Here is a 27,754-nt window from a genome sequence, read left to right as displayed (position 1 = left end):
CTGACATGCGTGTCATAGGTTCGCCATCACTGGGGTAGGGTGACATGCTATCGTCCTTTAACACCCAGCAAGAATAATAACAACATCAAAGGACAGCCACTATGAAAATCAGTATGGAGGTTCCCCCAAAAAATTAAAAAATGGAAGTACTTCTGGGTATTTATCCAAAGAAAATGAAAACATTAAGTCAAAAAGATATATGCACCCCCATGTTCCTTGCAGCCAAGATATTGACAATAGCCAAGGTATCAAGCAGAGTATTTACAGAAAGGTATCAAGCAGAGTATTTACATGGTCCATGAAAGTTATCTAAGTCTCAGTGTGGTGATGTGGTTCCACCTTGGGCCGAGAGAAAAATTTATTTCAACATTATTATCGGTCACATTTTAAAAAATTAAAACAAACACACCAAAAACAAAACAAAACAAACAGAAACACCGGGCCAAGCCTTACTCTAATCCCTTGTATGCATTACCTCATTTAATTCTTAGAACAACACTGAGAGGGTAGTGCCATTATTATTCCTGGTGGTGGTGGAAGAAATGGAGATACGTAGTGCTTGAGCAACTTGCTGGCCAGCTGCCCAGACAGTGCGATCCCAGAGGCTGCACTCTTACACATGCCCTACAGTGGGGTGTCTTCCCAGGCCCAGCCTCCAAAGCATTCCTCCATTTCCTCAAGCAATTAATTAGTCTCTTCCTCCCAATTACTCCCACACTGGAATCCTCTATTCAACCAACCACCTTCTCCCCTTCTGAATACCTTAGAGTATATGTCTTGTTCACCTGAGTGACTTAAACTAAGCCTCAGGGAGCTAAGGATACTTTCAATCGTTTTTAAGTTGAATAAGTGAATAAAGATGGGTTGTTCTTTTTGTTTCTTTAAAAGAAAAGCAAAATAAAATGTTGCAAGAAAAAAGTAATAAACGTTGAACGTGAGGGTCTATCCTAGACAAAGGGAAACAGTCTTTTTTGTTGTTAATCCTCATCCAAGGTTATTTTTCCATTGAATTTTAGAAAGTGGACTGGAGAGTGAGAGACAGAGAGAGAGAGAGAGAGAGAAGTATCGATATGAGAGACACATCAATTGGTTGCCTCCCCTTACCGCCCCCCTCCCCCCCCTCACAACTAGGGCTGGGAATGGAGCCTGCAACTGAGGGGTTAGTAGTGAAGAGGTAAACTGTTCTGGATAAGAAAGTATTGGAGGATTGAAATCTGGGAGACAGAAAAGGAACAAATTCTCCAGAAAGGAAAAGAGCAAGAAGGTAACAAATTGAACTCTAAGTTAGGGGAGGGAGGGGCAGAGCTAGAGGAATGTATAGGGAATGACTGACAGGTCATAGGGCAGAGGTGTTTAATATGACAGGTCAAGATGTTGCCTATGCCTGCGGGAAGCTGTCCATTGTCTTCACTAGCAGAGAGGTGTGGACAAGGAACCCGGAAGGCTGGTGTCCTTTGAGCTCCGGCAAAGGTCAGGGATGTACACCCACTGTTTAGTCCAGACAATGGTAGCTGAAGCAACTTCCCTACCAGACAGTCATGTAAATCCTTACTGATAAGATAGTCTGTCTGTTACTGGAAATTGACTGCCTAAGGGCTACAGGTGGATCCCAAATTGAATAAAAGGATGGCAAGGCCGCCTGCTCCCCCCCCCCCCCCCCCGACACTATTTCCAAATTATTTCTTGTCTTGTCTCTTTCATTTGCATGCGGCCCCTCTTCCAGAGCCCGAACCCTGAACCACGCAGCACGTGGGACATTCACATATGCCAGACTCTAATCCCTATCACCCACAAACCCTCCATACAAGCACTTTATATTGGGGGTCCTTTGGGAGAGGAAAATAAAGGTAGTATCCAACACAGGTGAAGGAGTGCAGAAAAGGGCAGCCCTTACAAGAAAAGACTTGCAAGCAGAAGTGAAGAATTCCAGAAGCATGAAATCTGAGATAGAGGTCATTAGGGAGAGGCGCATAGACAGTGGAGTGGAGTAGAATACTACGTGCCTTCCAAGCAGGTGATGGGGACCCAAAGCTTACTAATGCAAGAGATAATGCTGGAGGACCAGCCACACGGCACTGACTGTTATATTAGCCAGTGTCACCAGTCACTCCCACGGTAAGAGCACATCTGCTCCCACCCCGTGCAATCAATCCCTTGTTACACCTCATAATGACGCAAAACTAACAGCCAAGATTTTGGTTTGCAAATCTCTAACTCAGTCCAAGCTGGCCCCAGAGCAGAAGTAGTGGGGAGGAAGAAAAAGCATTGGATTTCATTTTGCACCTCAGGAAGTCCTACTTCACTAACTAATCTAAAGATGAGCTGCTACATTACCCAATAGGAAACATTAAACCCTGCCCATTAAACCAAGGATCACTTTCAGGGTAAGACAATCTATTTGCACAGTGGCTTCTATTCCATGAGTTCCTAGATATCTGAGAATATTTCCTTCATGAATCAAACTGCACTGGCCCCTGGATTTCAACCTCTAAGCTTCTTCTGTACTCAAATCTCTGTATCTTCTTCTGCTACATATTGCTATTCCAAATAGCATATATGGGAAACTGAATGTTGCACCAGATATACTAATTTTAGACTCTCTTTAAAACTTTCACTCTTTCTCCACCTGCCAAATGACAGGAGTTAAACAAAGCAGGCATAAGTAGCTGAGCTGCCACAGCTGTGCTCTAAAAATTGGTACAAAGAAGGTGACATACATTCTTTTTGAGACAAGAATTTCCCATCCCTGTTGTTGTTGTTTTTAATGCTAAGCCAGAAGATACCTGGAGTCTCTAAAAATAATCAAACTCACTCTGACCAATGTGGCTTTGCCAAGATTTCGGGTTCGATCCTGGGTAGGGGGAGTGCAGGAGGCAGCAGATGGATGTTCTGCTCTCACATCAATGTTTCTCTCTCTCTCTCTCTCTCTCTCTCTCTCTCTCTCTCTCTCTCTCTCTCTCTCTCTCCCTGCCCCTCTCTCTAAAAATCAATAAAAAGATTTTTGGGGAAAATAATCAAATTCATGCAGTTGAGTCAGCTCGCCACAGCAAGGCAGTAATGTCTGGCAGTAGCCAACAAAATATAGTTGTGTTTTAAACTCATTCCAGTTCTCAAGTACATTCTTTGCAATCTAAAAACAAAAGGATAGCCCTAGCTGGTTTGGCTCAGTGACTACAGCATCAGCCTACGGACTGAAGGGTCCTGGGTTTGATTCTGGTCAAGGGCACATGCCTGGGTTGCGGACTCAGTCCCTAGTGGGGGGTGTGCAGGAGGCAGCCGATCAATGATTCTCTCTCATCATTGATGTTTCTATCTCTCTCTCCCTCTCCCTTCCTCTCTGAAATTAATAAAAATATATTTTTAAAAAATAAAGGAGAAAATTCAGATAAATTTAAATCAAAGCCAATGATAGCAGCTATAATGATTAGTTTATTCACCTCTACCTACTTTATACAAAGCATCAACAATATCTAGTTCATTTAAGAGCAACTATTTCTACTACTTGTGCAGAAAAGTACCATTGAATAAATCTGTCAAAAAGTTAAAAAAAAAGATCAAAGAGAGAATTGTAGGGAAGGAGGGAGGGAGGAAGAGAGACCACGGCAATAGGGATGATGCCCCAACAGATAACAGCTGCCTTGCCTTGTGTAACACTTGGACTGCCAAGAATAAAGCTTTAAAAAACTGTTTCTGCAACTTTTTTTTGCCTTTCAAGGGCCACTAATTATGAAACAGATTTCTAAGACATGTTTATAATCAGGTCTATATAACTGAAAGCAAATTGGAATAGATCCAGATTTACAGAAAGATTCTATCATCATAATTTAGCTTCTAGAAACACTACTTCCCACCCACCTCCCCCAGCCCTAGTGGGTGGATTCCTGGCTCCTATCACTTAGAGCATCTCGAACAGATTAACAGTAGTTCCAGCTATGGCTCAGCCACCATCTGTGGCTGTCTTTCACAACCCTGGCCATCAAGGACAAGCAATATTTCAGTGCTGTTTGGCTTGGCTAGGTTCCTCCAGACATAAGCTAAGTGTTCCCATTTTTTATTCTCTGGGGTTTGAGCTCCAGCAGAGTTTGAAACATGACATTCAGAACCTAAAACTGACCTTGATTATAAGATTTAGACTGGCACTGAGATAACTAATAGAAATATCATGTTGGGAGAAAATTAATCCTTCCACTAAGCTCTTAGAATTCATTTCCTCTACAAAATATCATTGCAATTAACGTAAAACAAAATCTGCCACCCCAAAATATGCCTTTTGAGATATTGATCATTTTAAGCTGGTTATTTTCAAGAAACAAACTCGAGAAAAACCATTGACCTTCCCTCTGTCTAAAAGGAATTTAGACAGAGGACCTGCTCCAAGAAGGAACTATTATCAGAGATAACTATAGTTTAATACAAAAAAAGTGTGATAGGGAGGAACCTAACAAGTCCTCCCAGTTCCCATGGTCAAGATGACCCAGTAAACACTTATTTATCAAATATTTGCTTTTCAATCTCCATGTGAATTGCCTTCCGGCCCTTTGAAGTCCCAAATCACAACTCCTCCCCCCTCTCCTTAGCTGGAGATGGCATATAAGCCTTTAACTGCCCCATCTGTTCTTGGGCCCCATATTCTTAGGGAACCACCCATATGTACATATGCAATAAATCTGGTTCCTTTTCTTGTTAATCCGTCTCATGTTAGTCTGATTTAGTCCAGCCAGAAGAACATAGAAGGGCAACTGGAAACCCACTACCAACAACAAACACCAACACACTGGCCTGCTAGTTGGGTGAGATGAGTGAGGCACTCACCTTGGGGGGAAAAATTGAAGAGGCGGGGGGGTGGGGGGTTAATACATCCAGCAATCAAGACAAATAACATTTTGTTGCAATATTTTAAAACATCAAAATTAATACAAAATAACCGTGATGAAAGGCTATGAAAAATTTTAAATAAAGACAGGATCCAACCCTGCACTTGTACAACTCACTGACTATCCCCTAATCTCAGTCCTACTGAATCTAGTATTTATTTAAAATATTGATATTAAAAACTGTGGTACATTTACACAATGGAATACTACTTGGCCATAAAAAAGGAAGGAAATCTCACCCTCTGTGACACCATGGATGGACCTGGATAATATTATACTAAGTGAAATAAGCCAGTCAGAGGAAGATAAGTACCATATGATTTCACTCATATGTGGAATCTAATACTCAAAATAAAACAGATTCAGATACAGAGAATAGACTGAAAGCTGTCAGAGGGGAGGGGAATGGGGGGCTGGATGAAAAAGATTAAGGGATTTAGCAAGAACAAAACAAAAGGGGTTGTTGGAGATAGAAGAGGGTAAGGGGGGGGAATAAATGGTGATGGAAGGAGACTTGACTTGGAGTAGGGAACACACAATACAATATACAGATGATGCATTATAGAATTGTACATCTGAAATCTATGTAATTTTATTAACCAATGTCTCCCAAATAAATTCAATAAAAATAAAAATTAAAAAATAAATAAAAAGTAAAAGATTGGTATTTTTTTCATTTTATTGCTTCAAACTATTACTTAATTATTGAATTTTGGATTTTTTTTTGGTGCCCCCTTAAATTTTTCACTCAAGAAGACTGCCCACACCCTGCCTCAGCCCTGCCACCACGTATTAACTTAATACTCACAGGAAACCCTATGAAGTAGCTCTACAGTTACTCTCATTTGTAAGTGAGTAAACAAAAACAGCTACTTTGCCTAAGACCACAGAGCTAGGGTAGCCAAGTCAGATTCCAAACTCAGCTATGTGGCTCAGAGCCCATGCTCTAAAGACACCATACTACCTCTCAGAGCTTTGCATCACTAAGGCATTCAGCATAAATCTATACAGGCCTTAATTTTAAGAAATATGTGGAAAACAATCCAAATAAGCCACAATTAATGACAATTTGGGCAAATTTAGTCTTGATTTATTCATTTCTAATCAATGTCCTGCAATGTTTACACTGAGTTAATTTCACCAAACTCCTGGAATTTTTCTAATTTAATCCTTAAATCTTTAGTAATCCTAACTCTTGGAATGAGCCAAGGAATGAGTCTGGATCCTCACTTAAAAGGCCAAGGTTATACAGCCCAGCCAGTGTGGCTCAGTGGTTGAGCATCAACCTATGAACAAGGAGGTTCATAGGTTTGATTCCTGGTCAGGGCACATGCCATGGTTGTGGGCTCGATCTCCAGTAGGGGGCGTGGAGGAGAGAGTCGATCAATGATTCTCTCTCATCATTGGTGTTTCCCTCTCTCTCATTCCCTTGCCCTTCTTCTCTGAAATCAATAAAAATATTTTTAAAAAATAAAGTGATAGTGTAAAAAAAAGAGAAAGGACAGGACTACAGATTTGAGTGGCCTGAAGTAGCTGGTGCCAGTAATTAGGATCTGAGAGGACCCTGGTACATACCCTCAAATACTGTCAGTGTTAGGAGGCTAATTGAGCTACAGTGCATTGCAGGGCAATGTTCACAAATACTCCCAAATAATGTGTTCATTTACAAAGAGGGTAAAATTTAGAAATAAATCCACTTCAGCTACAATGGTCTCACCACATTTAGGTAAATGTGGTGATGGACATTGCTGTCAAAAAGGGTCAGTGGAACAGGCTGAAAAAGAATCTGGAAATGGTATCATGGGAAGAATGGTTGAGAGAACTAGGACTACTTTTCTTGTGGGAGGGAGGATGGGGTGGAAATAACCTAAACGTCAGGGAGGTGGTGCCTAGCAACTATTTTCAATTATCTAAAGAACTAATGGATTGAATTTATGCGGCTCCAAGAGACTTACGTTGGACAAGTAGATGACAGTTTATGGGTAGCAGTTTCAAGAAGTTGGCTTTCATCTCAGTATAAGGCGAAAATCTCCCAACAATTAGACCTGTCCAGCAATGAAAGAGCCTGATCCGGAGGAGGCAAGTTGGCTGTCAGCTGCTATAGAAAGGACCCAAAGGATCCAGCACAGAATGGCCACTTGGACAGAAGGACTTAAAATCCCTTCCAACTCGAAGACATTAAGCAATGGAACAAATAATTAAACTTAACACATTCATTGTTATGCATAGTGTTTAGTTCCTAAAAACCCTAGAAAACTGAAACAAAGCCATGAGCTTACTGGAAAGGAGGTCTTACGCTTTTATTTTATTCCAAGCTGAGATTCTTGATTTTGTTTTTTAATTACTAAGCCACTGAAGTAATGAGAGTTAAAAATCTTCTACCATCTCCTCCCTCAGTGCTCCAGACACCTGCTTCCTCTTCTCTCCACCGATGGAAAGCTCACTCCTACATCAGGCTCTTTCCACATGCTGTTCCCTCTGTCCCCAAATCTTCACACATCTGGCTCCTGCCCTCATTCAGTGCTCAGCTTCAACATCACCTCGGGGAGACCTTCTTCAACTCCACAATCTAAAGCAGTCTTCCCCGGTCACTATCTGGCATTGTACTGTTGTGTTTTCTTTGTAGTACTTACACAAGATATAAGGTATAAGACATAAGGAATACAAGGTTATCTTGATTATTTTCCCTTGTATATAGCACATCTTCCCTCCTGCTAAAAACATTTGTTGAACTGAACTGACACTAATGGATTTACTATTCAGATGGCAACAGACTATAACTAAAGTTATGAAACAGATCATCTTACAGGGAGCTGATAATGAATACCATATTATAAGTGCAGATTAGTAATAAAAGAAATGTCAGAGAGGGAAATGACATGTAGCTGCAACAGCTGTGGAAAAAGCCTCACAGAGGCAATGAATGGAAAAGGGACTTTGAGAGATTAGTAAGTGTGAAAGGCATTACTAGAGAAAGGTACATCTGGACAATGCCCTCCCCTTCTGGTCCATGATTTTAATATTTCATCCACAAACATATACTCCGCCATGACTCATGAGAACATAATACAGATCCTAGAACTTGAACCCTAGATTGTAAGTGTCTTGTGGGTTAGAGCCCATGTTTTATTTTTCAGTGGCTCCCTATACCTAATGAGGGCACAGAAAGGTCTGTCACTTGACTAACGAAATAGCAAAGTCAGGTATTATTCCAGAACTCTGACCATTATGATAAAAAGCAACTTCTACCTCCCCACAATAACACATGGTTTCTATGTTAGACCTTTTTTAGTCCTTTTTGGAGGAGGGAGAAGGAAGCCAATGTTTCCTTCTTTAGATTTTTAATGTTTTAGGGACAGAACAACAACAAACCACGTACCTCTAGCTCACCCTTAAAGAACCTGCTGAATCTCTGTGCACCTGCGGACAACCTAGCTGCAGTAATTCCCTGCTGTCCACTGTCCGAGTGTGGCATTTATGAGACATGAAGTGGACATTTCAGTAGTTACTGGAGTACCTGAATGGCAGCATGGGAAGTTTTATCCCTAGCTACAGAGTCCCAAGTTGGAATGCAAGCTTCTCTATCAACTGGTTGTTTGACCTACGGCAAGTAACTCAACCTCTGAGGCCATTTCTTTATTTTCAAAGTGACATAGTAACAACAGCTCTATAGATTTGTGTGTGGACTAAAAGATAATATGCACACAATAGCCAGTACCGGGCCTAGCACATGCTTGACTCACTGCAAATGTTAGTTATAATGACCAAGTCACAAGAATTACAAAAAGTGCCAGCATCACAGGTTGCTGGTCAAGAAGTGCTGAAGGCCGAAACCGGTTTGGCTCAGTGGATAGAGCGTTGGCCTGTGGACTGAAGGGTCCCGGGTTCGATTCCGGTCAAGGGCATGTACCTTGGTTGCGGGCACATCCCCGGTGGGGGGGTGTGCAGGAGGCAGCTGATCGATGTATCTCTATCATTGATGTTTCTAACTGTCTGTCCCTCTCTCTTCCTCTCTGTAAAAAATCAATAAAATATATTTAAAAAAAAAAAGAAAAAAGAAGTGCTGAAGAACAGAAAAACAGTTGATTTCTAGATTCTGGGCAATTTGATGAGCAGGAGTAACTCTGCATTGTTTCAATACTGTCACTCTCACTGGCTAAGTAAAGGATGCTTGATCTGTCATGTAACTAGTATAAGAATTCTTAAAATTTAGAAGTGAGGCTGTTCAAATGTAACATCAGCTATCTACTTGGACTGCGTGAAGCTATACAAATGAGACCTTCTGTGCCATAAAGGCCAACCTGTGAACCAAACTGCAAGTATTGGAGGGGAAAGGCACAGAGTATTCCAAAGCCTCTACTACCTCCTCACGCATTGAAAAAGCCAACCTAGTCTGCTGAAACACAATAATAATACATGGTTGTCATATCTGACACTCTGTGAAAGCATACTGTCTAAAACTGTACAAGACAAACATAATTTCCAAGTCCTTAAATCTCACAACATGGACCGCACAGAGTACTGAAGAGCAGATGGTATAATATAACTAGAGGCCCGGTGCACGAAATTCGTGCATGGGGGGGGGGGCGGGGAGAGGGTTGTGTCCCTCAGCCCAGCCTGCACCCTCTCCAATCTGGGACCCCTTGAGGGATGTCCGACTGCAGTTGGACATCCCTCTCACAATCCAGGACTGCTGGCTCCCAACTGTCACCTGCCTGCCTTCCTGATTGCCCCTAACCACTGCCCTGCCAGCCTAATTGATGTCTAACTGCTCCCCTGCCAGCCTTTTTGCCCCCAACTTCCCTCCTCTGCCGGCCTGGTCACCCCTAACTGCCCTCCCCTGCAGGCTTGATCGCCCCCAACTGCCCTCCCTTGCAGGCCTGGTCCCTCCCAACTGCCCGCCCCTGCTGGCCATCTTGTGTCAACATGGGGGCAGCAAGTGGCCCTGGGTCGGGGAGAGGCCAAGCGTCCCTGGGTCCGGGTGAGACCATGCGTCCCTGGATCCGGGTGAGGCCTCGTGCACCTAGGCCCGGGTGAGCCCAAGTGGCCCTGGGTCTGGGAGAGGCCAAGCATCCCTGGGTCCGGGTGAGACCATGCGTCCCAGGATCCGGGTGAGGCCTCGTGCACCTAGGCCCGGGTGAGGCCACGTGCCCCTGGGTCTGGGAGAGGCTAAGCGTCCCTGGGTCCGGGTGAGACCATGTGTCCCTGGATCTGGGTGAGGCCTCGTGCACCTAGGCCCGGGTGAGCCCAAGTGGCCCTGGGTCTGGGAGTGGCCAAACGTTCCTGGGTCTGGGTGAGACCATGTGTCCCTGGATCCGGGTGAGGCCTCGTGAACCTAGGCCCGGGTGAGGCCACGTGCCCCTGGGTCTGGGAGAGGCTAAGCATCCCTGGGTCCGGGTGAGACCATGCGTCCCTGGATCCGGATGAGGCCTCGTGCACCTAGGCCCGGGTGAGCCCAAGTGGCCCTGGGTCTGGGAGAGGCCAAGCGTCCCTGGGTCCGGGTGAGACCATGTGTCCCTGGATCCGGGTGAGGCCTCGTGCACCTAGGCCCGGGTGAGCCCAAGTGGCCCTGGGTCTGGGAGAGGCCAGGCGTCCCTGGGTCCGGGAGAGACCATGTGTCCCTGGATCCAGGTGAGGCCTTGTGCAACTAAGCCCGGGTGAGGCCACGTGCCCCTGGGTCTGGGAGAGGCCAAGCGTCCCTGGGTACGGGTGAAGCCAGATCCTGGGTCTGGGTGAGGCCGTGCGCCCCTGGATCCATCCGGGTGAGGCTGGGTCCCAGGCACGGGTGAGACCACGCGCCCCTTGGGTATGGGTGAGGCCACGTGCCCCTTAGTCCGGGTGACGCCGTGCCCTGGGTTCGGCCGAGACCAAACCAGAGGGAGTCGGACCTCCGTTACCACCATTTGTCCACCATCCAGAGCTGAGGGGTCAGTGCTGACATGTACACATAAGGAACTACTGGACATCGAAATTGGGTCTCAAAAGAACTGTTGGTCCAGGGGGAAGCTCGCTACAGATTGATTCATTTGCCTGTCAGCATAAATATTATTGCTCGTCTCACATTAGTGACATATGATCTCGTTCATCTAGAGGAAATGATGAATAACATAGACTGAGGAACAAGAACAGAACCAGAAGCAAGGAGGCATCGATCGGACTATCGGGCCTCAGAGGGAGGATAGAAGAGGGTAGGGGGAGGGTGGGGGGGAGGGGGAGAGTTCAACCAAAGGACCTGTATGCATGCATATAAGCCTATCCAACGGTTAAGTTCAACAGGGGATTGGGGCATGCATGGGGAGAGGGGTGGGATGGGAATGGGGGGATGAGGACAAATATGTGACACCTTAATCAATAAAGAAATTAAAAATAAATAAAAATAAAATAAAATTAAAAAAAAAAAAAAAAAAAAAAAAAAAAAAAACATGGGGGCAGGATCTTTGACCACATGGGGGCAGCTATCTTGATCTTGTGTGTTGGAGTGATGGTCAATCTGCATATTACTCTTTTATTAGATAGGATAGAGGCCTGGTGCATGGGTGGAGGCCAGCTGTTTGCCCTGAAGGGTGTCCCGGATCAGGGTGGGGGTTCCCTTGGGGTGTGGGGCGGCCTGGGCGAGGGGCTTGTGGTGGTTTGCAGGCCGGCCATGCCCCCCGGCGACCCAAGCGGAGGCCCTGGTATCTGGGATTTATTTATCTTCTACAATTGGAACTTTGTAGCCTAGAGTGGAGCCAAGCCTTCTGCTCGCTCCGTGGCGGCAGCCATTTCTGTTGGGGTTAATTCACCTTCTATAATTGAAACTTTGTAGCCTGGAGTGGAGGCCTAGGCCAGCCAGGGCAGGTGGAAAGCTTGGCTTCCTCCGTCGCCGGGGGCAACCCTAGCCTGCTCTCTCCAGCTCCATGGCTGCCGCCATTTTTCTTGGGATTTATCTTCCATAATTGAAACTTTGTAGCCTTAAGTGGAGGCCTGGGCCGGCCAGGGTGTGCAGAAAGCTTGGCTTCCTCCATTGCTGGGGAAACCCAAGCCTCCCTCCTGCTTTCTCTATGGCTGCAGCCATCTTGGTTGGGTTAATTTGCATAATCGCTCCTGATCGGCTGGTGGGCGTGGCTGGTGGGTGTAGTGGAGTGATGGTTAATTTGCATATTACTCTTTTATTAGATAGGATGCCCTTGAACAATATACTTGGTAGATTTTAAAGGAAACAGGCAATTCAATATGTCCTGTATAATGGGTGGATTTATAGCTAATAGCCTAGTACTCTATTTACTAGTTTCATGATCAACTGCCATCACTTGAGTTCCAGGAAGTTTGAAAGTTTCATAAACTACAGGGGCACAGTGTTTGTATGTACATTAAGGATAAGCACAAGCAATGGAAGCCAGAAAAGGTGATATGGATCAGATACTATAACCCTTTCCTTTGACACCATTCTAGCTCACCTGCAGTCACTTCACACAGCAATCCCAAAGGTCAAATTTTAGGTCAAGCCAAAAGTCACTGTCCTATTTCAAACCCCTTCAATAGCTTCCCAGTGCCATGAAATAGAATCCAATCCTTTCCAGGACACTTGTGGCTCATATTTGTTCAACACCCTCACCTGACCTCTTTCCACATTCCCACTGCTCATTAGGATCCAAAAATACTGCCTTCTTTCTGTTCCTCAAACAAGCTGTGCTTGTTTTCACTTCATGGCCTTGGCACTTGCTTCTCCCTCAAACATTTGTGATCCTAGATCATTGTATGTTCATCCCTATGGCTATTCATCTCTCAGAGAACTTTCCTAATCACACCACCTAGGATATAGCCACCTTAGCCCTCATTACTAACTCATCACCATTTCATTTCCTTCATAACATGTTCTTCTATCTAATACTATCCTGTTTTCTCCATATGGACTCATCTGTCCTCTTAACCTCCTCATCCTCTCACCTCTCTGGGGACTCACATTTCTAAAAGCAAATAGATATGAGTACCTAGTAAAAAAAATATCTGCTGAATAAATGGAATAACAGAAATTAAGAATGCTTTTGAAGAGCCCTGGCCTGATGGCTCAATTGGTTGGAATATCATCCTGTACACCAAAAGGTTGTAGGTTGATTCCTGGTCAAGGCACATACCTAGTTGCAGGTGAGATCCTCAGACAGAATGTGTATGGGAGGCAACAACTGATCAATGTTTCTCTCTCACATATCTCTCTCTCTCCCTGCCTCCCTCCCTTCCTTTCTCCCTCTAAAGTCAGTTAAAAACATATCCTCAGGTAAGGATTTTTAAAAAATGCTTTAAGAAGTTTGAAAAACACAGAAAAGCCCTGGCCAGTGTGGCTCAGTTGGTTGAGCATCGTTCCATGCACCAAGAGGTCACCAGATCGATTCCCAGTCAGGGCACATATGCCTGGGTTGCAGGCTCGATCCCAGCGGGGGGGGGGGGGGGGGGGGGTAAGGGGTTGTGCAGAAAGCAACTGATCAATGTTTTCTCTCTCATCGATGTTCCTCTCTCCCTCTCCCTCCCTCTTTAAAAAATCCATTTAAAATTTTTTTTTAAAAAAGCAGAAAAAGCCCTAACCAGTTTGGCTCAGTGGATAGAGCATCAGCCTGCAGACTGAAAGGTCCCAGGTTTGATTCTGGTCAAGGGCATGTACCTTGGTTGCGGGCACATCCCCAGCAAGGGAGTGTGCAGGAGGCAGCTGATTGATGTTTCTCTCTCATTGATGTTTCTAACTCTCTATCCCTCTCCCTTCCTCTCTGTAAAAAATCAATAAAATATATTAAAAATAAAAAAGCAGAAAAAAATTACAATTTATCTAAGTGGGAGGACAAAAGTTAGTTTGTTGGGGGTAGTGGGACAAAGACACAGGAAAGAAAAAAATAACAATTTTCAGGTGTCAGGGTAGTATTATGGGTAATTTTTATTGCCTCTTCAATTATTTCCATTTTCACATTTACTAATTCTTCTAAAAGGCATGGCTTTAATCAGAAAAAGCTACTTTAAAAAAAAAATGACAGCACTGAAAGAATGCTCAGATTCAGCAGCTCCTGTGGCTAAGACCTACTGTCATGGAACCCTTGGTTCAAGTCACAAATAGTTCTCTACAAAATATGAAAACTCTCAAAGGAACCAGAAGGTAAGGGGGTGTGGAGTGGACCTGCAGACTGAAGAGTTGCTTCAAAATTGGTCAGACTCCTTGGCCTAGGCTACATCCCTGCTCTCACCAAGCTAGAGAAAAAATAGAACATAGCTTATTCTATAAATCCTATAATAAGCCAAGAACCCTGTAGGATCTACACAAAGGCTAACTATATGTTTTAGGTATATTATTAAAATCTATCTCTCAAGTCTCTCTAACACAGCTTCTCTATCCTCCAGTATATCTTTTAAATGTAAGTTTTCACTTACACAGAAAGATACAATTATATTTAATGAGTACCCCTTAAAAATACCCCCAAACCCTGAACCCTCTGAACTAGGTCATCTTTTCAGAGAAGAGAGACTCAGACCATAGTCTAATTTAAAATGCTAGTCCCATCTGCAAACCCCAGCAAGAGCTGCAGTTAAAAAGTAAGAGCAGAAACAGGCTTGTTCTTGAGCATCTTTTCTCTCAGTCAAGTCCAGGATGCTTTCAAATAAAAAGTTGCTAACTTTCCTGCACTTAAGATAGATCCAGTCCAGAATAATGTGATTTCAAAACACCACTATTTGTCCAAATCTTAGCACAGGATTCTCACATCCTTCAGAGAGGAAGGTTCCAGTCACCCATCACTGAACAAAGGAAGCTCTCACTACACATAAAAAGTGCTAATGGGACTGAGCCCATGTGTGCACGTGCACTCATACAACACACACACACATACACACACACACACACACACACACACACACACACACACACGTTAATATTCCTTATGACTGAGAGCCCAGCTCCTGTCAATCTAAGAGAACTCTCTCTTCTATTTACTTATGCAGTGAGCCAAAAATTTGGGGTGAGTCTTCAAGTAAGGTATTTGATAAGTCTCAGCCTGCACGGCTCCAGGCAGACGAGGCAAAGCTAATGTGTGACAGCTAACAAGGCTAATCTCAATCTACAGGAAGCAGAGTCTGTCACACCAAAATATGCCTCTTTGGGATATTATTTCAGGCTGGTTAATTTTTAAGAACAGCAGACATAAGCCCAGCCAGCATGTGTGCTCAGTGGTTGAGTGTCAACCTATGAACCAGGAGGTTACAGTTCGGTTACCGGTCAGGGCACATGCTTGGGTTGCGGGTTCAATCCCCAGTTTGGGGCATACAGGAGGCAGCTGATCAATGATTCTCTCTCATCATTGATGTTTCTATCCCTCTCTCCCTCTCCCTTCCTCTCTGAAATCAATAAAAATACATTTTAAAAAGAACCGCAGACATGTGAGAAGCTCTGAAAAATAAATAGAAGTTAGCCTTTGTGAAGTATATTTACATTTTTAAGGGTTGTACCGAGGTTACTGAACCCAGGTTTGGTCTGACCACACAGGTCAGACACATGGTGCTGTTCCCGCCTCCTACACAAGACGACTTGATGTAAACATAAGAGAAACCACCAAAATTGCTTCAATAGCTGATGTTTAGACAATCTCCAGGCCTGATATAAGCCACTAATAGTTTCCAACCCAGCCGGTATGGCTCAGTGGTTGAGCATCGACCTATGAACCAGGAGGTCACAATTCCATTTCGGGCTCAATCCCCAGGAAGGGGAGTACAGGAAGCAGCTAATAAATGATTCTCTCTCATCATTGATGTTTCTATCTCTCCCTCTCCCTTCCTCTCTAAATCAATAAAAATATATTTTTTTAAAGTTTTCCAGAACACATGATGACATCAGAGACATTTCAACCTGCAACAGAAGCTTCGAGCCTGACATCTTGAAATCTTTGACGGCTGTCCCCTTGGCTCAGAAACTGATGTACAATTTGCTCCAACCATTAACCGCTGTTTTTCTCTTGTTTTTTAGAGATGCCTCTTATTAATTACCTGATTGCCTGCTCAATATAGACCGAATGTCAGGAGCTCACCTGCCAGACCACATCCTGAAATGAGAGACAACTGCTTAACTGGCCTGACCCAGGCTCAAGATTAAGGCGCTTTTATTTTTTTTAAAAAATATATTTTATTGATTTTTTACAGAGAGGAAGGGAGAAGGATAGAAAGCTAGAAACATCGATGAGAGAGAAACATCGACCAGCTGCCTCCTGCACAACCCCCACGGGGGATGTGCCCGCAACCAATGTACATGCCCCCGACCGGAATCGAACCTGGGACCTTTCAGTCCGCAGACCGACGCTCTATCCACTGAGCCAAACCGGTTTCGGCAAGATTAAGGCGCTTTTAATAAAATATGGAACAATCTACCAGCGTTGCTCCTGGAATGTGAAACTTCTTATTTGAAGTTTCAAAGATGGGACTGAAGGGGAACATCGCTTGCCACCCCAAAATCTGCCTCTTTGGGATAGTGATTATTTACATGGGTTATTTTTAAGAAACAGCTGCAGACAGGGGAGAAGCTCTGAAAACAAAGTAGAAGTTACCCTTTGTAAAGAATACTTATATTTGTAAGGAAAATCTCCATTTGTGGGGGTATTTCTCTCACTTTACCAGGCCTGCCTTCACTGTCAATGCATAACAATATTACACTTGTTTATTGTGCTTTTCCTGGTGACCTCCCATAACTGACTCTCCACCTCCAACATCCTTTGTCCTTAGCTGAAGATGCTATTAAAGGTGATAGCTTCTGCCATTTTGTAAAGTTATTGTTTTCCAGGGTCTTCCCTATATATACAGATGAAAAGACACATGTTATTAAACTTTTGTTTCTCTCCTGCTAATCTGCCTCATGTCAATTTTATTAGACCAGCCAGAAAAATCAAGAAGGTGTTAAAGAGAAAAACCACAAGCCCCCAGAATGGCCTCACTGGTGCTAAAAACCCGTGATACCAAAACTAGATTTAATATTTAGTCCAATTACATTTTTACCCTCACTGGAAACAATCTTAATCAACCAATCTAGACTTTTCTGGTCAACACCAATAAGGTAATCTGTTACTTGGGCCCTCTATATCCCCCAGAGAAAGAAGCAGCCTATTTAATAAAGAGGGAATATGCTAATTGACCATCACGCCCCCACAAAGATGGCGGTGCCCACAGCCAATAAGGAGGAAATATGCTAATTGACTGCCACGCCCTCAAAGATGGCAGCGCCCACAGCCACAAGATGGTGGCGCCCAGTCCTCTCAGCCTCGCCAGGGGCAGCAGGCATGACATGGCCAGGCCTGCCCCAAAGCGGATCCAGCCTTTCCTTGCGCCTGCCTCAGAAGTCCCCCAGTCCCCTCAGCCCCCAGCCGCACAGGGCCAGCCTGAGGCACAGACAAGCCTTGGATGGTGGCTTCCCAGCTGCCCAGGGCAGGTCTGAGGCACAGGCAAGCCTTGGATGGTGGCTGCCCAGTCGCCCAGGGCCACCCGTGGCTCAAGTAACCAGGGCCAGCTGAGGCTTGCGCTGCCAGCAGTGGCAGCAGCAGAGGTGTGATAAGGGCATCGCCTTCCTCTGATCACTGGGTCGCCTCCCGCCCCTGAGGGCTCCTGGACTGTGAGAGGGGGCAAGCCGGGCTGAGGGACCCCCTCCCCTCCAGTGCATGAATTTTTATGCATCGGGCTTCTAGTCTCAATTATAAAAAGTCATGGAGCCCTGGCTGGTTTGACTCAGTGGATAGAGCATCAGCCTGCAGACTAAAGGGTCCAGGGTTTGATTCTAGTCAAGGGAACATGCCTGGGTTGTGGGTTCGATCCCCAGTGGAGGGCGTGCAGGAGGCGGCCAATCAATGATTCCCTCTCATCGTTGATGTTTCTATCTCTCTCTCTCTCTCCTCTCCCTTCCTCTCCAAAATCAATAAAAAATGTTAAAAAAAAAAAGTCATGGAGATGTAAAGTACAGCATAGGCAATACAGTCAGTAACATTGCAATAACTGTATATGGTGTTAGATGGGTACTAGACTTATGGGGTGATCAGTTCATAAGGTATATGAATGTCTAATCACTATGTTGTACACCTGAAACTAATAGAATATTGCATGTCAACAAAAGATAAATTAATTTTTCATTTAAATAAAGACCAATCTATATATATAAAAGCCTAATATGCAAAGTGTTCCCTCAGGTGTTCGATCACTTGCTATGATGTGTGCTGAGCATCAGGGGGCAGCACAGAACGAGAGAAGGCACTGGCCGCTAGGGACCCTACCCATGCACAAATGCCATGCACTGGGCCTCTAGTACAGGAATAAAAAAAATGTGCATGATGAAAACCCTTTCCATGATCCCCACCCCCAACCCCTTCCAAAGAAAAGATAAAATCTGTTTTCTTTTGCTAATGGCTCCCTTAGCCAACCCTTTTGAATGCCCTTCTGGTTGCTAGATGGGATGTTGCCCCTTCATGAATCCTATATAATAAAAAGCTAATATGCAAATTTCCCCCTCCACAGGGAGTTCGACCAGGAGTTCAGCCAGGGGCCAGGGTTGGCCAGCCAACTGCCCTCAGCCCCTCCCCCAAGGCAGCCCGGCCTAATCGGCCCCATCAGGGCAGGCAGCCGGACCCCACTCATGCACGAATTCATGCGCCAGGCCTCTAGTACTTAATAAAGCCAATTCCATGTTCTAACAAAGGGTAGAAGAAAATTTTTCCTCCTTCAAAATAGTAAGTACAAACTTTTACCAAAAATCGGAGCCAATTAAGCAGAATGGATTTGCTAGTTGGAGGCTGTTTGACTCCTTCTGGGGAAAGTGTCCATAAAATTCCTGACCCATTGTTGAACTCCTTTTATGTTTGTTTGTTTGCAAATCCCTCTACAAGTGGGAACTGAAACATGGTGAAAGTAGAAGGGACAAGGGGCACAAGATCATCTCAATATTGCTATCGACCCCAGCACCTGGTGCTACAGAATAGTAAGAAGCTAGTAAAATTCCAGGACAAGTGGAATAGGAAAACTAAGAAAGACAATTAAAGAGCAGTTTGCAGCCACCTATTAATTCCTATCTTCCCTAAACCAAGGACACTTAAGAGTAAATGGGCCCTAGTTGTTTGGCTCAATGGATAGAGCTTCAGCCTGCGGACTGAAAGGTCCTGTGTTTGATTCTGGTCAGGGGCACATGCCCAGATTGCAGGCTCGATCCCAAATAGGGGACGTGCAGGAGGCAGCTGATCAAAGATTCTCTCTCATCATTGATGTTTCTATCTCTCCCTCTCCCTTCCTCTCTGAAATCAATAAAAATACTTTTTTTTAAGAAAAAGAGTAAATGGTTTGCACTTTTCCCCAACCAGAGGGTAAATAGCTTAAATCACCCTACTCAGACAACAGAAATCCAATTAAGTGCCATTTGCCAACCACACCTAAGGGCAGACAAATTAAGAGACTAGCTCAGCCAGTGTTGCTTAGTGGTTGAACATCTACCCATGAACCAAGAGGTCACCGTTCAATTCCTGGTCAGGGCATGTGCTGGGGGCTGCGGGCTCGATCCCCAGTGCGGGGTGTGCAGGAGGCAGCTAATCAGTGATTCTCTCTCATCACTGATGTTTCTATCTCTCTCCCTCTCCCTCTCTGAAATCAATTATATATATATATATATATTTTTTTTTTTTTAAGACAATCTCATTTTCATTTTGGTACATCAGCAAATGAATATTCTATTAACTCGCCCTAAGCCTTCCCCTGTCTTTAAAACTCCTGGAAATAAAAACATATCTCCTCATCTCTAAGGGACCCCATGAGGCTTGCAACCAGGGGAGCAATGGGGAGTGGCAACTCATCCCAGACTAACCCCCTGAACCTTGTCTCCAAGGCCCCCTATTCTCTGACTTCCCGGTGACCTAAGGCAGCCCAACCTAGGCTCTACTGTTGCTTCTCCTATGCTCTTCCTTGTTTCATTCTCCTAAGTATGTTTTTGCTGTGGTCAATAAATTCTTGCTTACTTTTCTACACTTTGTCTCTTTTTTTTTTTAATATATTTTATTGATTTTTTACAGAGAGGAAGAGAGAGGGATAGAGAGTTAGAAACATCGATGAGAGAAAAACATCGATCAGCTGCCTCTTGCACACCCCCTACTGGGGATGTGCCCGCAACCAAGGTAATGCCCTTGACCGGAATCGAACCTGGGACCCTTGAGTCCGCAGGCCGACGCTCTATCCACTGAGCCAAACCGGTTTCGGCTTTACACTTTGTCTCTTGATTGAAATCTTTCCTTCAAGAAGACAAGAACCGAGGTCTCCTTGTTAGGGGCAGAAATAGAATATGGGGACTAGCTACAGACATAAGAAATCTTGCTGTTAACCTTGATTGTTCTGATTAAAGAAAGTACATTCTAACCTGGGGTTGTATGCCCCTGGGACCTGGGAGTTAACCTTGGGATGAAGTCCATTCTCTTATTATCATGGATTAACAACCTTGTAGCCCAAACAAGTCCCGCCCCAGCCCACATTGCCAGAAATACCCATTCTGCATAACCATTCTTATTTCTTTTGTCTACTTCACCATGGAGGGGTGCAGAGTAGACTTTTGGGGATGACCTGCTGCTCTCCCATACTGCCAGCATTACTGAAATAAATGCCATTTATGATTCAACTCTGTCTCTGCTTAATTGGCTCAAGTGGTGACAGGCAGCCCAGACCCATTGGTTGTCCCATTTCATCCTTATCTCCTCTTCTCCCCGGTAACACTAGAACACTGTTTGACACATAGCAGGTACTCAGTAAGTATCTATAGGATGAATCACTGGCACAGGTTGCACTTTGTTATAACTGTATGTGACCTCGGCAAGCCATGTGCAGAAAAGAGACCAATTCTGCCAGGGTAGGTGGAGGAAGGAAGATTTCCCAGAAGCAAAGAGCAGCTCTTCCCTGAAGGAGCAGCTTTTCACCAGGCAGAGGCTGCCAGAAAGCCATGTGGACAGGGATATGCCCTAATGGAAGCTGGAACAGATGGCCCAGCTACTTTCCAATTCAAATTCCTCCCAAGGTTTTATTTCCTGGGGTTTTGTTGTTTCATCATCTCCTTCAAACATTCATCTATAAAGGGGGTACATACTCAGGGGTTGTTGTGCTTCTCTACCAGGAAATGAGCTAAAAGAAAACAGCAGGTAACAAAAAATAAATACTGTGGAATGTTTTATTTACTAAGCAGTAAGACTCTTAGACCTTCTGAGAAATATAATCCAAAAACAGTGTCCAAGTCCACTAGAAATAAGCCACTTTACAAACAAATTGCTATCCTTTATTTTTCTTCTCTAATCGGGTTCATGCAAAAACTACTCGATTCCCGACAGAAGAAAAGGAAAGGTAATCTAAACATTTCATAGTCACTTCTTCTTAGTCCAAGGAGAAATGGGGGACGGAGGAAGGGGAGATAGAAGTATTTGAAAGAGAATAACAACTAAAATTCAAAATTCAGAACAAAGGAAAGTTAAATGAAAAAGCAAATGAGAATAAGGGAAAAGAGCAAGTGGAAATTTTTCAAAACCTCTAAGAAAGAGCAGAAATACGCCCCTTCCTGTCCCATTCTCTTTAAAAGTGGAAAGAGCCCTGGCTGGTGTGTCTCAGGTGGTGGAGCACTATCCTGTGCACCAACAGGTCACCGGTTTGATTCCCGGTGTGGGGGAAGGGGGAGGCAGCCAACTGATGTCTCTCTCACCCTCTCCCTTCCTCTCTAAAAATCACTGAAAACATTTTATAAATAAATAAATAAGGAAAGGGCCAATAAGCCAGCCCCACGGAGGAAAGGTGTGAAGCCCTTCATGCCAGATGGAAACAAGTCACAAAGTCAGGTATAGGGAATGCTAAGAAATGGGCTCAATCCCACTCTAGCATTTCCTCCCCTCACTATGCCTCCATCTACCTACCATGGACAAGGGGCCTCATCACAAAACCCTTAGGTTGAGAGCCAGCCTTCCCTCTCACATTGCTCTCCCCCAAAACAGAAAGAACCATCCCAAACTCTGAAATCAAATGCCTTTGAATGTGGTATTAAAATTAAAATAGACCTAATTTAAGTAACTATACCTCCCAGAGAAAATTCCAGGTGTAACCAGGGATCTTCCTTTCAAGAGATGGATGGGGGGGGGGGGGGGGGAAGGGGCGGGGGGAGTATTCTTGAAAATCAAAGTAAAAACTTGCTTTTACTACCAGCTTGACATAATAAACTCTGCCTTTGAGATAGGTAATTCCTAACTTTTCAAACTAATATATGCTTCTGTAATCAAGATCCCTGGATAATGTCCTGGCCCGTTTTGCTCAAAGGATAGAGCACCCGCCTGCGGACTGAAGGGTCCCGGGTTGGATTCTGGTTAAAGGCCACATGCCCGGGTTGCGGGCTCGATCCCCAGTAGGGGGCGTGCTGGAGACAACCGATCAAAGATTCTCTCTCATCACCGATGTTTCTATCTCCCTCTCCCTTCCTCTCTGAAATCAATAAAATAAAATAAAAAAGATCCCTGGATAATAACCACCTTGGACACTGGGAAGGGAAGCGATTGTCAAGTACCCCGTTTGCAATAACTTTTCATAAAGAAGTTGCTAATTATAAGGATCTGCATCCCAGGAGGGTTACGTACCTGGCTCGAAGCACAACAGCTACCTCTCTCGCCTTTTGATGCCAGTTAATTAACTCGTGTGAAGGTGGGGTGGCAGGAGAGGGAAGAGGGCTGTCCTGAAAGCCTGGGAGATCAGGCGATCTTTATCCCCAAAATCATCACGCCAGCCAAGGGAGGCATTCTCCAAAAGCCAGCTCTTTGCAATCTGGATTCAATATGCAATTTATCAGATCTAGTCTCCTCGCGGCCAGGCCCAGGCTTGGAGAAGGGGGGAGTTCGTGGTGAGAATTTACCTTAGCAAATGGCCACGGAACAGACAGGCCTTTCAGAGCCACCCAGGGCTCTGCCCGGAGACCTGAGGCCACACTGAGGGGCTGGAACAGCGCGCGGCTCCGAGCACCGCGGCGCCACAGGTTCCCCAGCGCGCACCGGCGGACTCCCACAGGTGGGCGGCGCTCGGCGGGGGGCGGGGGGCAGGGCCAGAGGAGTGGGCTCCCGGATCGACGCGAGGCGCTGGGGAGTGGGGTCGGCTTTGCCTTAAGGAAACAGGGCCAGAGAGGAGCTTGGCGTTGTCAGCTCCCACAGCTCGGTGGTTACCGGCTTTTCCCCAAGGCAGGAGGAGCCCGGGCGGAGAGGAGCGGCGCGCACCGCCCACCTTCCTCCCGGCGGGCGTCGGCCTTCTCCCCCGGCGCACAGCCGCGGGCCACCGGCTGCATGCGGCCCGGCACGTAGGAGGCTGCACGACCACACGCGGGCGGGGGAAGGGCGCCCGGGGCCCGAGGAGACCCAGCCCCGCTCCGGCCGTTAGCCTCCCCGGCCTAAGCCTAACCCGCTTCGGCTCACCCCCGCCCCTCGCCCCCGAACCTCCCTCACCGGTGTTGGCTTTGATGTTCTCGCGCAAGAAGTGGCCGCTGGAGAGATGCTGGAGGCCGAAGTTCTGGGCGATCCTCTGGCACACGGTGCCCTTGCCGGAGCCGGGCGGCCCGAGGATGACCGCGCGCAGGAGTTTGGAAGCCATCGCCTTCGCGTGGAGTGGGGCAGCCACGCGCGCTAGCCGGACGGCGGCCTCGGAGACGCACCGGGAACTTTGGTTCTCCTGCGCCGGCTCCTGACACTCTCCGCTCGCGCGGGGACTCGGCGGCCGCCCTGCAGGGAAGGAGAGAGAGTTATAAGACAGCCCCTCCCTTCAGCCCGCGGCGGGGCGGCTGGAAGGCGGAGTGAGGCGCCACGCTGCACCTCCCCGCCCTCCGCGCCCCAAGCCGGGAGCTGGGAGAAGTCCCCCGTCCCCGCCCCCGGCACCATCAGCCTTGGGGCTCAGAGGTGGGCCGGGGCAAGTCCCACCTCGATCCCTCCATCTCGCTCCCCACACCGCATCCGAGTTAGGGGCCGGGCAGCCCGGCATCCTCCAGCCAGTCCCACACAGAAGGGAAGCCGGATCGGCGGTGACTCCAGGCGCACCCCTCCCCCCGTCGCCCCTCGCACCGGGCGGCCAAGGCGCTGAGCCCCTGCCGGGGTCCTCGCACGTGGGCGGCGTTGAACCCCCGCCTCGGCCCTTCCCTGCGGCTGTCACATCCCCGGGAGTCGCAGTGGCCGCTGCGCCCGCTGCCCGCACTGACAGCGCAGCGCCCACCTCCGCCGCGGGTTGACGGATGCGCTCCCCGCCGCGAGGAGCCGGAGTCCGGCGCCTCTCCACCCAAAGCAGCCACATAAACACACACCTCGGCCGGGACGCGGCGCTCCCACAGCTTGCAGCCCAGATCCCGCTGGGCGGTGCCGCCTCTGCCCGCCCCCACTCCGGTCCCGGGCGTCCGCGCGGGGCTCGCGCCTTACGTAAGCCGAGGAGCCCGGCTCCGCGCGAGACGCCGGCCCGCGTCCGCTCCCCTGCCCACCGCGCTGCCACCCCGCCTTCCCGGCCCACGTGCTCCCCAAGACCCAGTAGGGGCTGTAGGGGCGAAGGGAGGTGGGAAGACACAAGAGACAGAAAGCGCTTTCTTGTGGTTCAGGGGAAATAACACAACTTGTTGAGCGCCGACTGTGCGTCAAGTTGGGGGCCAGGTGATTTCCTCAGGCAAGGACCATTCCTGGTCGGGTATGCACAGGTGAGGAAAGGAGGCCTGGCGTGTGGCCATTCGTTTCATTCGTTGATTCATTCAACAAACGTTTATCGAGTGCCTACTGTGTGCCAGACACAGGCGCTCAGCATACAGCTGGAAACCAGAGACGCAATTTTGCTCTCGTGGAAGCCACATTCCAGCGGGTGTTTTGAACCCTCATCTGCCTGATTCCAAAGCATAGGCTTTGGGGCAGAAGGAAGGAGGTGGGGTCAGCACTCACCTGCGCTCAGGATCCTATTGCCAACTGATTCCAGGACTTCAGGGCCCAGCTGTTGACACTATGCTTACAACTAATCAAGTCCAAATGGGTGCCATCATCTCCCTCTCCTCCCCTCCCCATGCATATCCAAATTCATAGCATCTTAAATCAGCTCCCACCCCACACAGCCTTCATTGCCCGCTGGGACTAGTGTGCTAACTGCCTGCCCATACGTCTCTGGCTTCTGTCAATCCATCCTCACAGCTGCCAGAGATATTGCTAAAGTGCAAATGAATTTCTATTATTTCCCCACCTCTGATATTATGGTCCCTTCAGGATAAAGTAAAAATAGCCAGCAGAGAAAAACAGGTGCCTTCCATATATATACATTTGCATTCCACCAACTCCCCTTCTCTTCCCTCCTTCCACAAGCTTGCTGCCTTTGAGAATCCATTGCAAGGTTCTGAGCCACCAACCATGGCGCACAGATGGGGCGGGAGAGTGTGGAAAGGAGCCTCCTCTAGGTTCCTGGAGGGCTGGCTGTTGGGAGGCTGGGGTGGGGGAAGAGCCTAGCACCTATCCTTTCTCTGCCCCTTGCAGCCCTTGTTCTCCACACACACCTACAGCCAGGCGGCACCTAGTGTCTGGCTACCTGGGAGCACACAAGAACCACCAATCCAGGGCAGCATTAATTCTCTCTAATGTATCGGAGCTGCTGTAGAACTCAGCTGAGCCCCTTCAGCCCTTCGCCTGGAACAAAGAAGAGCTGAGGCAGGGAGTAGGATGGGTTACATCTCCCCTCTTCTTCCTGCCACATGCCTTATCATCTATAGTAGATACTATGTGCTGGTTTGCAAACCTGAGCCTGTCTCAATCACTCCGTGGGCTTATTAAAACAGATTGTTGAGTGCCATCCCAGTTTCTGATTCTGTGGGTCTAAGGTGGACATTTCTAATAAGTTCCCAGGTAATGCTGCAGCTGGCGATCTGGAGACCACACTTTAAAAACCACTGCTCTAGTGAAATAAGCATTGAGAGACATGGGAGACGTGTGGTCTCTTGATTCCTCTGCCTGCTGTGGGATGTTAGGCCCTTTGTATCTATCAAAAATTAATTCTGTAAGTTCCTACAGAAAATACAGCTTCTCGCCTCCACAAAAACCTTGACCTATCATCACCCAGTTATTTTCCCTGCCTTTGAAATGTCTTACCAACATCACCTTATAGTGGAGCAGTGTTGGCCACTCGTATGGTCGGTCCTAGGACTTTGTGCTTTAGGAGCTTATATTGTGAAACAGAAAGAAGAGTTGTGACATAGGTAAACTCAGTAGAGAAACTCAGCCCGGAATGGAACCTAGCATTTAACAACAGAGCACTCAAAGGACCTTCCCTGTGCATAGTCACATCACGGCCCCAAAGCTCAGCTGCTGATTGGAAGCAGTAGAATCGGACGAAATGGGTTTTGGAGTGAAATACCCCTGGGATTAGACTGCAACAGCACCATTTACTCAATCTGCAAGTCTCTTGAGCTCTGTGATCCTTAGTTTGTTTATCTGTAAAAGGGAGACAGACTTATCCCTAGGCTGGGGGTGAGGCTGAAATGAGATAATGCACATAAAGGATTTACCACAGTGCTGGGCATATGATAAGTATTTCATCATAAATATTATCACCATTATTAAAAACTAGAAGCCTGGTGCATGAAATTCATGCACGAGGGGGCAGGGGGATCCCCTCAGCCCAGCCTGTACCCTCTCCAATCCGGGACCCCTTGGGGGATGTCTGACTGCAGGTTTAGTGGGCCTAAACTGGCAGTCAGACATCCCTCTCACAATCCTGGACCCCTGGCTCCTAATCGCTCACCTGCCTGCCTGCCTGGTCACCCCTAACGGCCCCCCACTGCTGGCCAGGTCGCCCCCAACTACACCCTTCTGCCAGCCTGGTCACCCCTAACTGCCCCCTCCCCCGCCATCCTGGTCACCTCCTACTGCCCCCCCCCACCAGCCTGGTTGTCCCCACCTGCCCCCCTGCTGGCCTAGTTGCCCCCAACTGCCCCCCCTGCCAGCCTGGTTGCCCCTCATGGCCTCTCCCCCACCGGCCTGGTCACCCCATGCAGCCTGCTGTTCAGTCGTTTGGCTATCCCTCACTAACCCCCCTGCCGGCCTGATCATAGGCAGCCATATGTGTGAGGGTATGATAGTCAATTTGCATACTACCTCTTTATTATATAGGATGGGACAATTATTTAGCCTCTCCAATCTCAGTTCCCAAATTGTTAGGAATAAATGAGCTAATGTGACAAAGAACCTAGCAGGCCCCCTGGCCTTAGGAAATGGCAGCTATTCTTATCACATATACTCATGTAATCAACTTCTCCCTATTTCCTTTGCCTACAGTTTTATTCCCATTTATAATTTATCAGAGTCTGCAAAACAATGTACATCTATGTGTTTGTCTCCCCTGTAGAAAAACTAAACTCTAAGGGTGGCGGCCAAGTTTTAGTCATTATCCTCTCCTGCACTTGGCCTGTAATAAGTATTCTGCTAATGTTGGCAAGTCTCCCTCCTCCTCCCAACACACTTGACATTAAGTGGTATAGCCTCTCTGCAACATCACTACATTTACACGTTCCTTCATCAGTTCTCACAAGCTTGCAAAGAAGGTAAATGTTCTTGCTCCTATTTTACAGATGAGAAAACTAAGGTTCTAAGAGGTTAGGTGAACTGCCCCAGGTCACAGCTAGTAGGTGGTGGAGCAGGGACTCAATCCCAGATTTTCTCATTTCAAGCATAGCACTCTTGTTTGTTAAACTTCAATCATTTCTCTACTACTTTCATAATCTTGCCATAACCTTGCCTCACCTTGGCTCTTATCTGCTTATCCTGTTTCTTTATATCGACTCAATTTGTTTAAATAATTTATTTGAAAAAGAAACTATATATAACTCACAAACCATAAATAAAAGGATAAACTAA

The 27,754-nt window shown here is 46.7% G+C and overlaps 1 protein-coding gene across 4 annotated transcripts in view; it reads right to left on the bottom strand.

Annotated features, from left to right (window-relative positions):
* AK4 (adenylate kinase 4) overlaps positions 1-24,268 on the bottom strand; it is a 60,185-nt gene extending 35,917 nt beyond the window's left edge. For 2 of the 4 annotated variants that reach the window (XM_054720893.1, XM_054720895.1), the window contains exons 1-2: positions 24,187-24,268; positions 23,342-23,614 (exon numbers count right to left, since the gene is read on the bottom strand). In XM_054720893.1, coding sequence (XP_054576868.1) covers positions 23,342-23,486 — 145 coding nt within the window. In that variant the 5' untranslated portion in view covers positions 23,487-23,614; positions 24,187-24,268. The other 2 variants (XM_054720896.1, XM_054720894.1) reach the window with 2 other exon arrangements.
* Positions 24,269-27,754: the final 3,486 nt, after the last annotated feature.

This window comes from Eptesicus fuscus, chromosome 9 (genome assembly GCF_027574615.1).
Source record: "Eptesicus fuscus isolate TK198812 chromosome 9, DD_ASM_mEF_20220401, whole genome shotgun sequence".
NCBI classification, from domain to species: domain Eukaryota; kingdom Metazoa; phylum Chordata; class Mammalia; order Chiroptera; family Vespertilionidae; genus Eptesicus; species Eptesicus fuscus.
Note: the sequence above shows the minus strand (reverse complement) of the source record. Positions and strands in the feature narration are given on the sequence as shown.